Genomic DNA, 14,030 nt, shown 5'->3' with positions numbered 1-14,030 from the left:
GGTGCCAAGCAAGCCGCCTGCCTGTGCGTTCGCGACCTTATATATATACAAAAATAATCCTTATAGCATGATTCAGTATTCACGCATGATGGCTTATTATTAGCGTATTTCATGTATAACCTTGGTGTTTCTATACCGATTTCTATGATTCTTTTTTATGGAATATTTAATAATGTTAACTTTTTTAATTAGGGATGACTGAAAGTGTTATAAACGTAAGAGTAGACAAATATAATGAGAAAGCTTCGAACTGCTAAGCTATCGGGAGTTACAGGTGTTATTGTGAGTCCACCATAAAAGATAGACATATGCTGTCGTGGGATATTTTTTACATAATTTTAAGGAGAACATTTCCGTCATACATGATTTCTGTGTAGCTTAACCATTAAGGTTGCACACGCGACGGAAGCTTAAAAAATGGAATAACTTCTCCCGTTTTCCCAACATTTCCCTTCACTGCTCTGGTCCTATTAATTGTAGCGTGATGAAAAGTCTACTATAACCAGCACAGGAGTATGACAAATAATTGTACCAAGTTTCGTTAAAATCCGTCGAGTAGTTTTTGTTTCTATAACGGTTATACAGACAGACAGACAGACAGACGAAAATTTTATTAATTGCATTTTTGGCATCAGTATCGATCCCTAATCACCCCCTGATAGTTATTATTTTGGAAATACATTTCATGTACAGAATTGACCTCTCTACAGATTTATTATAAGTATAGAAGAAGATATAGATAAAACTTGTGGTAATGTTATCACTTATACTACTTTTTGATGGCTAAGATAAAAATATACACTTAGATTTTTTAACTACATTTACGTATTATTGCTTATTGGTCATAAATAAATACGTTATATTATACTTTTCCATTTAAATATAACACTAATGCAAAGTAAAAAAGCATAATGCTCAAACAAAATAAATAAAACAATTTTTTTTGTTACATTCCTTAATGACTACTGTTACTCTAAGAGAATTCGTTGAAACGGTATGACCACATTTTCAGTCAAAAATATACTCTCGCATAAACCATATTCGCACTAAACTACAATAATATAAAAATATAAAAACTAAAACCGAGATTTTTGGCAAATATATATAATTCTATATTCTATTTTTTGGCACAATGTTAACAGAGGTACCGAAGAGTATATGGTTTTATTTAGTAGTGCTATGTTCAAATTACTCTATATATCCTATAAAGTTATGTCTTCCTGAATCTAATGATTGTGCATGCAGACTCTGAACGATATCCCTGATCTGGTAATTCATGTGATTTAGTTTGTAAAAAATCCTACATATCAGGAATATACAAAACTTTTGTTTGCAATTTTTACTTATAGCGAGGAAGTATACTATTATATAATTACTTGGGGCGTAGAAAGCTTATTCCGGTTTGGGCCAGTTTCTATATAATATTAATACTACCAAATTTAAAATTTGTAGTAGATTAGTATTATGTTCGGTGGTTAGCGATATGTGGCGGGTCAACATGGTATTTAAGACAGCATTTTCCGAACAGATGCACCGTCGAACCCTTAAGAGACTATTGTTACCGCAACGGATAAGTTTATGATAAAAAATGTATACGGAAACATTATCATCTTCCCAAAATTTAAAGATCAGGCGCCTATTCTTTTAACATAGTATTAATATGCAAACTCTACATTATGTAAAATTTAGAAATCAGAATATGAAATATTATGCTTTTGCTATGTTCTATAAATAAAAACGATTTAGCTATATTAAACGCATTTCGATTTCATAGAATATTTTATGTTTATTTCTGGTGTGAAAATTACGTAACACCCAGGAAACAATTTTTCAATAATTTTATGTCCTAATTCTGAAGCAATTCTCTACAATCTACTCACCATGCATACTGATAAAATAATATGTCATAATTATTCCGTAGGTTACTTTAAACGAATTTGATTAGAGTTAGCACCAGAGTTCATAATTGTAAAGTACTGCCCTGAGCAATAGAGTCCCATACACGAATAGAGTCCCAGAGGAAGTAAAGGCCCTAACACAAATATTCGATGTAACTGTGTCACAATATATGCGAATACATTGACCTTACAGCGACAAGTGCCGCGATTTGGGAATGAATAGCAATGTGTGTGGACATCGGTGTGTGCTTGAGTTACTTGCAGTTATTAGAATAGGAATTTTGATGTATTGTCGATTTTCTTCGCTTTTGAGATGTTTTTTATAGTTGTGTTCCAAATGTTCACGTTTTGAGATATATTATACTACTAATTGTTTTCTTTTAATAAATACATTACGTTATTGGGTTTCAGCGCCATAGTAATCTATTCATTTAATATGAAGATTATTAAGTCCATTTGTCGAAGGAAAGCACATAGTGGACGATAATATCTAGGTGAATTATTGATAATAAGTATGATTAACATTACCTCTTCGATTTAAGATTCGTTGATCAATGGCAATATTAAGAGAAGTAAATCTATGTTATGATCCACTTAAACCTCATAATTTTTTTACACAATTACTAAGATGGAACCAAAGTCTACCTCGAGATTGTGCCAGAACTAACATAGTGACTATCTAGCGGATCATTACACTTTGAGAGGCCAGTATAGTTGTTTTTTAGTACGAAACTGATTACTAAACTATAAGAATAATACATTTCTTATAGTTATAGTATTCAGTTTAGTACTAGTATACACTGACTACACTGATTGAGAGGCCAGAGGCCTTATTCTCTATCCCGCACGTTATTATGACAGTGTGTAACAAGCACGTAACACAACGCATCATGTTTAGGACTATAGAAATTTGGCTTACAGAATACCATTCCACACACATTTCTCGAAGATAACATGACACGGCCGCGTTACGCGTTTACACTATCATACAGAATAAGGGCCCAGTATTATTAGTTGTCTCTTAGTAGTAAACTGAATATTGAACTATAAGAAAAGTTGTGTAGTGACCCCCAGTAGCAAGTTGAACACGTAACTAGATCAAACGGCGAGGCATCTTTTGTTTATTCGCAACTGTTACTCTTCCCAATAATGTTATGTATCGAATGGTTTTGCAGTTATTTCAAACTGCCTGACCTTTTTAATTTCCTATCTACATATAACTATATTATTATATCGGCTAGCATCTAAACACACAGATACAATGTTTGTAAAAATATTATTAATCTAACATCGGTACTTAAATACGAAAGTAAGTCTTTTAAAATTATGATGAAAACAATAAAACATATTAAATGAAGTTTTCCAAAACTAGCAATTTTCCATAACACCAAACTTCGCGAACGCCCGCACCTTCGTCACACACGTCCTATGTACCGGGCGTTAGTGTTAGAGCCACGTTGGGGCGAGAGAAAGTCCTCGGGGTCCATTCACAAGCAGCATACAAATATTTGTGGACGCCTACAATACCAAAAACGAGTTTAGACCTTTCTACATTTGACGATGTCGGCCCAGGAACGCTTAGCGAGACTTTTGTTAATGAGTTTGTCGACTTCGGTCAACATTTTATAATAGGAAATATGATTGCTATTTTACGACCCTTTAACGCCTAGTTAAGGATTAATTATATTATTTCGTTCGTTTGAGGAATTTAGTGTAATTTAATAGGTATATTAAAATAAAATGACTTTTATTGCTGGTTTCATAATGAGATTTATAGTTCTGTTATATTAATTCTGGAATTAAAATAAATAATTTATTAAAGAAAATGTTTTTAATATTTTACTTTTCCCAAAATAACTTAATATCCAATATTACGTATGTACAATTGATATGACTAATAAGTTTCTTGAGATTTTTTTCCTTACACCAAAATTTTAATTTCAGAAATTGTCATAAGCTGTGATTGCGTAATAAAGTGGAATAACATTTCAACAGAAATTTGCGGTTTGAGCCACATTACAACTTTCTACATAGCATGAATAGCTATACAAAATGTTTTTTTATAGATACGATGACCAAAAACAAATGTTGTGGAGACGGGTTATATGGTCAGAGAGAGATAATATTGTAATAAAGGCTTTTAAGATTTGATTTTAATTGCCCAAAAAAATCTACTTAAAGGGTTAATGCCATTTAATACAATTTAAAATGTAATTAATAAATTTGTTTTAAAGAGAGACAATTACTAAGTTTCGTTGTTCTTGTAGGAATTCAGATATTGTTTTTCATTGGTTTATTTTAAGAAACATTTAGAATACTATGCTGATGTAGCTTTATATAATGTATGAAAATGTGACTTTCATCGTGTGTTTTTTAAATCTGGTAGTCCGGATTCCGGTAGTCCGGAATTATTTATTTTTGGTTTGTTCACTGTTATTTTAGGTATGTTTAGATATAATATAAAGAAAGTCATCTACTACTTTAATTTGAGTAAAATTAAAGATTTGACAAAGCTGTATTAACATTATGGACACGAATCTTTAATCTGATGCTACAGTTACACTGAGGCTCACAGTATGGTTATTGTTTCTAACTGCATCAGTCTCAACATTATAGGCGTCGAATCTATCATTGCTATCACAAAAATTCCAGTCATGGTTAGACTAAGTGTTTTCGGAATCACAAAACACATTTTCGTTTAACTGACCTAGAAATCGAATCCAGGATTTCACCGATTTCACAAGCCAAATGCTCTGCGATCAGACCATTGTGACAATAAAGAGATCACAGTTATCCGCATAATTGACATTATAAAATGTTGTTTTTTTTTTTTTAATTTATGGAATGACAATTTTCACGATAAAAATGAAATACATTTTTATTTATACAAGCATAAATTACTAAAACACTGAATAATTGCTTTTTTATTTAAGGCATATGTTTAGATTAGCGATATCTCTTTATCAACGCGCACGTTTTCGTTTTTACGTCACGTTATCGATTACACTTAAAGCGCGTTTACATACATAACCTTAAGTGAAAGTATGGGGCCGGTCCCCACATACTAATGCACCGAAATGTGTTAGGATTCCGTCACCACACCAGCGGCCGCACTTTTCTCCGTCGAGACATGCCGAGTCAGTAAATAAGTTGAATAAATTAATCAATCGAACTCAAGCAACCCCTTTTTGATGCCATAGAGTATGAAAATAAGACATGTAGGCATTTATTGAAATATACAAGGGAATGCTCTGACAGTCTTTAGTAATATTAATGCTAATGAGATTATATATTTTTTTCAAAACGTGTCAGATAGTATAGTTTGCTAATAAAGTAAAAGTACATTTTTAGAAAGTGACTACCTACATCAAAGTGGAAATTTAATAATACGTAAAACAATAAGCCATTTCATCAAATTCAAAATAAGTATTTTTATTTTTGAAGATCACCTTACACCACTACTAATTTTATCTCTATAATAAAAACAAACATAAATCATACTTAAAAATCTCGTATTTACTAAAGAAACATACACTACGTACAAATGTACGCGGTAATACAGAACACGCATCTACATTGTCGGTGATCTGTGGCGGCAACGGCTACCATCACTACTTTCCTTCCCTGCGTGTGTGACGTAACTCTATAAAAGAGTGCGCACTGAAGACGCCGCCGCTATACCGTTTCCGTACGCCAGGCTCGGTCATAGCGTTCCGACCACGTAAATAAGGACGCGGGCGGAACATCTTCCGCCGGAGCCCACGGACTCAACAGTGATACACAAAGGTGAAGTGTCAAACAGTGCACGTGCTAGTGACAGTGATGTGATGTGTAGTGTCGCGCCTGCCGGTGTCATTAAAGTGTGCGTTTGTTTCAGATACGAGATGAGGTCGTTGTTCTTGTTAGCAGCAGTATGCTGCTTAGTGTTGTCGGCGTGCGGTAGTCCTATCGCGCGGTCGGAGGATGAGAAAGAGGTGGCGAGACAATCACCGGCAGCTGCTGCGCCTGCGCCGGTCGCCGCCGCTGACGACGATGATGACGACGACGACGATGATGATGATGTTGATTTGACTGATGGTTTGGGAGGTGAGAGCACGAGATATTCATTATTGGCCTATATACTTGCACAAAAGGCAGTTCAAAAATTCTAATTAGCCTGGCTGATTAAATACCTGATAATGTACCATACCATCGACAAAATCATCAAATTAAGCTACAAACATGGAAGTTTTAAATATTTGATATAAACTAATATTAAATTAATTAAAGATAATTAGTTTAAATAGTTCACATAAGGTTTTCGCAAGCTAGTTAACTAACACATTATTTAAAAACATAAAGCTTTACAACCATCTCCGACACGAGAATATTTTTATGGAGACAATGTAAGTTTTGTTTCGCTGAAAAAATATAACTGGTCAAGCTTGTGTATATTGACCAGTTAATAGTTTTTACCGTTTAAAAGAGGAACTCGATAACGGTAGAAAGAATAAACTCGTGAGATAACTATGAAATAGACTATTCATCGATGATAGTAACTCTTATAGCAAATGCATTCGATCTTCGGTATGAAGTCATTTGAAAGCAATGTATTGCATTTTATGGACACCTGTGTAATCACTTCACTTTGTGCAGTAATTTTATAGGAATTCGCATATATTTATTCACTAGTGTAATTATGTATACTATAAGTAATTGAGAAGTAATTGATTTTATAGATGTCGATTTTTTTGGATTATTTCTATTAATTATTTTAATTGTAGTGATTAACATTATTAGTGACTTAAGTGTGTAAGATCGAGTGTAAGATTAGTAATATAGATTCTTATTACATAAAAAAATTTCAAACTGCATAAAGTAATAAATACAGACAATATCATTGCGCTAAACAACCCACTTACATTAGAAGTGTTTCATCGATAAAATTCCTAAGAATCAGGACGTGGCGGGGCCAATGCGGAATGTGAGGCGGGCAGCGTGACAAACGCTCTCAATACTTAATTAATTCAAAAAGAAAGACTCAATCAGAGAAATTGACGCCCCCTGCTTTCTATCGACGAAAGCCTCGCGACTAAGGACGTCACGCACCAAGAATCGGCGGTGCGCGAACTTAGATTAACTGTTTGTTTAACAGTTCATTTGTGTTCGGTGCGATCGTGGTGTCGATAAACGGTGCTAATAGGTTGACAACTCAGATATAGTAAACGTAGCACATTCAGTGCTAATTTAGCAGGTTACTAGCATTGATAAACAGGTGATTGGTTCCGTTTCTGTGTACTTAATATTCAAAACACATTATGTAGGTGGTGAAAATAGTAGGCAACATGACGTGAATTTTAATGTAAACTTTTCTCTTGTTCCCAGATGATGATGACGACGACGACGATGATGATGACGATGACGACGACGATGAAGAAGAATCTGATGATGAAGAGGATGATGATTATCTAGAAAGGTTCTTCGATGACATTCTAGGAGGTAAGCTCGAAGCAATAAAAACAAACCTTACGAAAAAAGCAAACAAGTTATTCGGATAAACATAATCGAAATATTATTAATCTACAGGCGATGAAGACGATGACGACGAAGAAGCCGAAGCTGCCGTACAGCCCGTAGTTGCCCCCGCCGACACAGTAGCCGCCGCACCTGCCGCTGCCGCCTCCTCAGTAGAAGAAGTTGCCGCTGCTTCTGAAGAAGTCGATGCATCGGACGCCGAAGCTGTCGCTGAAGGCGATGAGCCCGAGCCCGGACAGAAAGAGCCCGCCAGTGCTGAAGTAGAAGCCCCCGCAGCCAGCGCAGAAGTTGCGGCGGAGGCGGACGATGACGATGAAGAGGAAGACATCACTGATGCCCTCGACCCAGAGGAAGACGATGAGGATGACGATGAAGAAGAAGACGACGACGACGATGAGGAGGAGGATATTACCGATGCTCTCGGCAGGAACATCTCCGCGAAGCACTCACGTGAGTCTAAAAAGCTGAAGGCGAACGTCGCGGCGTATGTGAAAAAATCGGGGAAAAAAGCCAACTACTTGGGTAAAGTAAAGAAAACCAAAGCGACATCCGCCGCGGCAGCAGCCGCTGAACACAAAAAGTTCAGATAGTGATTAGACGGCGCCGGAGTTCAGGCGGACCACGCCCTCATCCACCTGTGAGACCCCTGCGGTCCCCTCCTTTAGCTTAGCTATTTATTAACTATTTATTTATTCTATTTATTTTATTTATAAGGTGAGCGTGTTTGAAGTGTGAATGTGTTAGTATGGAACCGAGAGTTAAATTAATGTCTAGATTATGTCACACCGGTCTCGTGGCAATTTATTTGAAATAAATCTGTTGTTCTAATTCTGTTGTGTAAAATTTTTTGTCTAACCTTCACGAAGTTTTGTGCGTTAGGACAGTTTGGATGATCAATTAATTTTGAACCTGGAATCGGTCAGAACACTAGTTGACTGTTTCTATTAATTCTGTCAGATAATCGAGTGACATTTTCTAGTAATTAATTTAATATTTCGGCCAATAAATGTATACTAGTCAGCTAAAATATTTATATCCCTATTATATCCTTTCCTAAGCTATGATATACCGATAATGTATTTCGCTATAACATGTTAAATTATTTATATATTTCCTTATTATTTCTAAAGTAGATAATAATATTGTAAATATAAATTAAAATAAGTAATTAACTAGCTTTTTGACCGATTTATCTATGTAGTCTAACGCACAAACGATCCTTTCTCCCGCATTTCATCCATCCCGCTTAGTAATAAAAACTAGTTTAGTCACGAGCCAGATATAATTATAAGATAAGGGGCCTCGGTGATCGATAGCCATCTAGAAATCCCGCTAGAGTCCAGTGAGGGGCGCGCCGCGACGAGCGCCGACGAGGAACTAGCTCGATGATGTGTGTTATGAGGTCGGCCGTACGCTGCCGCTTACTTTCCCAATCCAACAGTACGATGAACCCGCTCGATTTCTTTTACAACCTTGACACTTTCTATGACCTTGCTCCTAGAGCTTCCTGGAGCGACCTTGACAAAACAGACACCTTTCGACATAAACAGTAGAAAGTAAGTCGCATAAACCTCGTTACTCTCACTCGATGACGAAATCCTACAGCAAAATTTGCGTGCCGAGTATCCGCCTCAGTGAAAACGACATAATGAGATGCGAAAAGAGAAATTTTAAATGTTTGTCGTCGTGAAATGCTGGGAGTGTCGCGAGGAATCATATGCGACCCAAATGAAACTTGTTTGTCACCGGCTAGTGCCGGACACCTGCTTCGACGCGGGCGGAGCGCTTCCTTTCACGGAAATAAATATATTTTACGACCGCCACATACTAATCCGACACATAATTAATAATATACATTTTTCTAATCACTCGTTACATAATTAGTAAATATTTAGAGTTTGGCATAACATAAACGAATACGACATTTCGTAAATAATTATTAAATATCGATAACTGTTAGTGACCATAACATCGTAAATAATTAAAATAACTTCAACTGAATTGTATGTGTGTCGTTAAAGATTTCTTCGAATACGCATGGCTCGGCACGCAGTTTCTTTTACGTGTGGAAAATAGAAAATCCACCGTTGACTGGACGTATTAATTGTAACCAATGATTAGAATTCAAGTGGGGCTCCGTGAGACAGATACAGTTAGTTCGCGTGCCAACAAAACGTGGTTGGAATCGAGCGTATGTAGGTATTCAGTTGAATAATTATTAAGTCTATGTTAAACTTGCATGTTAATATGTAAGTACATGGTTACAAATTATAGACACAATTAAAACGTGTCAATGGACAGAGAAATCGTTTGCTAATGAAATTTCCCTTATTTCCTAAACTCTCTCCGTGCTCCAACAGGCCCCTTTGTTATGGATTTTAATTTAATCGATAATTTATATGCGCAGCGCGGAATTTCGATGAAATTCATAAACATTTAAATTAAACTTTCAATTTCACCGATACCCAACACAACATTTAAGTTATGTAAGTAGCACGGAATGTAATTAACTGTTTCACACGCAAAGGACTGAAAGCATTATGGCAAAAATAGAAATGCAGTCGTGGATATGTTAATGCTGATTAAATAAAGATAAACATAGCAATTTGAGGTTTACTAGTAGGTATAATTTTGTGGAGTAGTTTTAAAGGACTAAAACATGCCTCTACATTCTACTACGCCCTATTCGTTGCTGTCAAAGACATTAAACAGTATAATTAATTATTGTCTTCTTTTCTATTAGGATTGTTCAATACAATAACGAGATATAAAAAAAATACAATTATATAATATATACTTATAATTAACATTGAATAGTATAGAACACTGTAGACAAAGTTGTGACCATTTGGAGCTATTAAAATTAGGTCATCTTTAATTCTAAAAATCTCTTGACCACAAATAAAGTTGTATTTGCAAAGAAATCGAGCCTTTGGCGGCATTAATGAAATATATTGAATCGCTCGAGATAGTTTGAAACTGTTTAGTAGGTGTCCTATATGACGCAAGCATACTGTATGAAGTCGCATGATGATTGCACCTCTTTACTAATCGTGTTTTCCAGTTTTGCTTTGACAGCAGATAATATTGGATAAAACAAAGAAACAAAACTAACACGTATATTATAAAATAATCAGTAATTGCAACGTATACAGCAAGCGGCGTTTTTGTAATTCTTAGGATTTATTCCAACACGTCAATTACTCAATAATATGTTAACATATTAATAACATATTATATAACATAACATACTATATAATATAATAATATGTTATTTATGAAATATTATGGAATAATAGAAACACTAAATATATGTGTAGTTCATAGACGTAAAGCTATACTATCGACAATATTTCTACTATCGATTTTTACGAAACATCGAAATAAAAAACAAAAATATTCGCGTGATGCGACTGATATATAACAGTCACGCAAAAAGCACAGTTGATACTAATAAACTGACATCTAATCCGTTCCGTTGGTTGAACATTTGATGAATTGTTTTTGTAACAAACTTATAAACTAATAGTTAAATACTTGTTGCAGTAATTGCCGGCTCCGTAACAGAACGCGAATCGGTCTATTTAGAAACAATGATAATGAGCAATAAACGCAATGTCGTAGGAATTTTACAACAGTCATTTATACTTGTACCATTTAGTTTTAACAAGCGATCAAAGAAATTTATAATATCAGTAACCTGTATGATATGATTTGCTTGTAAAATATCAGATTTAACAGTATAAGTGTTAATGGCCTTGTTAAGATAAATTAAGCGTTATGTTTTGTCTAAAGTAGAATTAATAAAATTGGTGTACCTATAAGAATTTTAAGAATGTCGTTACGGGTAGATACTGTAATATATAATAATATGTATACTGATTTATAAATTCTAGCCACTTTAAAACTTAGTAGAGAAAATAAAGGATACGAAGATATAAACGAAAGGATAAAATAGGGAAGTTGATTTTCGGCTTTAGATATACTTCAAATATCATCACCCCTATATAATATTGTCTCACTGCTGGACACGGGCCTAATTTACTAATAAGAGGATTTAGGTCTTAATCCACCACGCTGGATTCATCTATAAACTTGTATTTAATTATCAAGAAATAGGAAAAAAACGATTTATATTTAAACAATTTCCTTAACAGGCTCTTTGGGTGAGGAACCCGAGAAGAAACCAGCTCCCGCACCAGTACCGGCTGTCTATATCGTAAAATATAACAAATTTGTCGACACTGTTCTTGAAAAGATGAATGAAATTTTGAGCAAGTCTTACGATCCAGTCAGCGTAAAACTTCAGCCCATCGACGCAAGTAAGAAGAGCAGCAAACCAAAGAAAAACAAGACCAAGACAAAGAAAAGGTAAATATTATATTTTGCTATTCACAATATTGAGACATTCATTATAGTGCTCTTTAATTAAAGTTTATGTGTACTTACAAAAGTTGTGTTGAGATAAATATAATGATTACCTAGTCAGTACAAGTACTTTACTAAATTGTTACAGGAAAACGTCTTCTAAAAAGAAGAACACAGCCCGTGGAAACACTACAAACAAAAACAAAGGAAATATATCATCAACTGCAATTCCCGAAATGGCCAAGGACGAAAATACTCAACTTAATGAAATAAGACCTAACGATCCTGTTTTGGAACAAATTGTTGAATCTACTACTTCTATGGAATCAAGGGCTTTGAAGTCAGGTACTGAGAGTGGCAAAGCTAAACCTACAACGACCAAAGTTAGGCCGCCGACTAAGCCTTTAAAAGCAAAGCCGAAACCGAAGCCACCAACAAAGACCACTACTAAGAAACCTGTGACTACAAAGAACAAGACCAAGACAGGCGAGAAGAATAAACCAAGGGCTAAAGGAACTTTGTATGGTCTTTCAACTTTGAGGAGATCTGGAGATGTTGCAGTCAGCATTATGTCAGATCACACTACAATTAAGAGTAATTTTGCTGTTGGACCACTAATTCTCAGAGTGGAAAAAGAGGTACGTACAATAAAACTTTGATATTACAATACTACTAATTTGTTACGACATAATGTTAAAAATATTATAACGTTAACAGGTTGGTCGTGGAGCTAAAAAAGAATTAAAGTCTGCTACAGCGACTACAACAGAAATGGTAGGAAAGATGAGCTTGAGAGTAAACAACGAAGGCGTCGCTACATTACACTCCATCAAAGTTCTACAACCTAAACAGGTAAATAATAATATTGTAAAATTATAAATTGTACATTTTTCAATAATGTAATTATTACTTATTAATAAGTTTATCAATTAAGCAGGTATTGCTATTTTATACTTTATTGTTCACGAGTAACCATTTTTTTTAACATGTGGGTGACCAAAACGAGCAGGTGGCTTATCTTACGCCAGTCCTAAATTTGCCCTTATACAATAGCAATTAGCAACCCATTTAAAACTTGAAGTTATAATTTATTGGACGTACTACTCTACGGCCTTTTAACTAATGTATTATAATTTTTGTCTATTTTTAGGTGAGAGTTGACAGCAACCACGAGCGTACCCGAGAATTAGTTTGGCAGCGCAGCGCGAGGATTGCCCACGTGGTCTCTGAAAAATTGATGTCTGCATCGAAACCCATGTTCCACCGCCAACCCGTTGTCAAACAATAAGCACTAATCTACAAATAGAATTAATTTTCATAAGTATATGTATTTGGGTCTAGTTATGGCTAAACAGTAGTGTTCCTTTGCCCGCATTATCTTTAAAAAAGCAAGGGTTGGTCGTCAGTTATTCTCTTTTTAATGCATTTATTAGATAAGATAAATATTTTTTAATGGTTTAGGAACACTACTAATCTATGTTTTGGCAACTAAGCTTTTGGGTGAAGGTTATTTAATGGTAAAGTATTTTAGCCCTGCAACTTTGGACGGCATTTTTAAAGAAAATAATTTATTGATATTTATATGATTTATTTACGTAGCAGACTGATTTATACGTTGCTGTCCTAAAGTTGTTTGACTGAACTTTCAATAATGATGACTCCTTTGTTAGCTATAGGATCTTTTTTTCTGAATCATGATACTCATCTATACTATTATATAAAGCTGAAGAGTTTGTTTGTTTGTTTGTTTGTTTGTTTGTTTGTTTGTTTGTTTGTTTGTTTGAACGCGCTAATCTCAGGAACTACCGGTCCAAACTGAAAAATTATTTTTGCGTTGGATAGCCCTTTGTTCGTGGAGTGCTATAGGCTATATATCATCACGCTATACCCAATAGGAGCGGAGCAGTAATGGCTAATCTCAGGAACTACCGATTCGAACTGAAAAATTCTTTTTGTGTTGAATAGCCCTTTGTTTGTGGAGTGCCCTAAGTTATATATCATCACGCTATGACCAATAGGAGCGGAGCAGTAATGGCTAATCTCAGGAACTATCAGTTTGAACTGAAAAATTTGTTTTGTGTTGGATAGCCCTTTATTTGTGGAGTGATATAAGCTATATATCATCACGCTATGACCAATAGGAGCGGAGCAGTAATGAAACATGTTGCAAAAACGGGGACAATTTATTATTTTTGAGAGCTTCCGTTGCGTGCGCTGCGTAAACGGTTAAAGTTATGCAACAATGATGTA

At 35.0% G+C, this 14,030-nt stretch overlaps 1 protein-coding gene across 1 annotated transcript; it reads left to right on the top strand.

Moving 5' to 3' along the window:
• Window positions 1-5,580: 5,580 nt before the first annotated feature.
• On the top strand, window positions 5,581-13,485 carry LOC115440413 (FK506-binding protein 5). The gene is made up of 8 exons (XM_030164701.2): window positions 5,581-5,684; window positions 5,776-5,984; window positions 7,263-7,376; window positions 7,464-7,862; window positions 11,570-11,783; window positions 11,929-12,418; window positions 12,498-12,632; window positions 12,931-13,485. The coding sequence occupies exons 2-8, from the start codon at window positions 5,783-5,785 to the stop codon at window positions 13,066-13,068; spliced, it is 1,692 nt and encodes a 563-aa protein (XP_030020561.1). The 5' UTR covers window positions 5,581-5,684; window positions 5,776-5,782; the 3' UTR covers window positions 13,069-13,485.
• The last annotated feature ends 545 nt before the right edge of the window (window positions 13,486-14,030 follow it).

This window comes from Manduca sexta, chromosome 12, assembly GCF_014839805.1.
Source record: "Manduca sexta isolate Smith_Timp_Sample1 chromosome 12, JHU_Msex_v1.0, whole genome shotgun sequence".
NCBI classification, from domain to species: domain Eukaryota; kingdom Metazoa; phylum Arthropoda; class Insecta; order Lepidoptera; family Sphingidae; genus Manduca; species Manduca sexta.
Note: the sequence above shows the minus strand (reverse complement) of the source record. Positions and strands in the feature narration are given on the sequence as shown.

Coding starts and splice junctions, on each gene's coding strand:
- LOC115440413 (XM_030164701.2), top strand. CDS start 5,783: ATGAGGTCGTTGTTCTTGTTAGCAGCAGTATGCTGCTTAGTGTTGTCG. Junction 7,377..7,463: donor CTTCGATGACATTCTAGGAG/GTAAGCTCGAAG, acceptor ATTAATCTACAG/GCGATGAAGACGATGACGAC. Junction 11,784..11,928: donor AAGACCAAGACAAAGAAAAG/GTAAATATTATA, acceptor AAATTGTTACAG/GAAAACGTCTTCTAAAAAGA.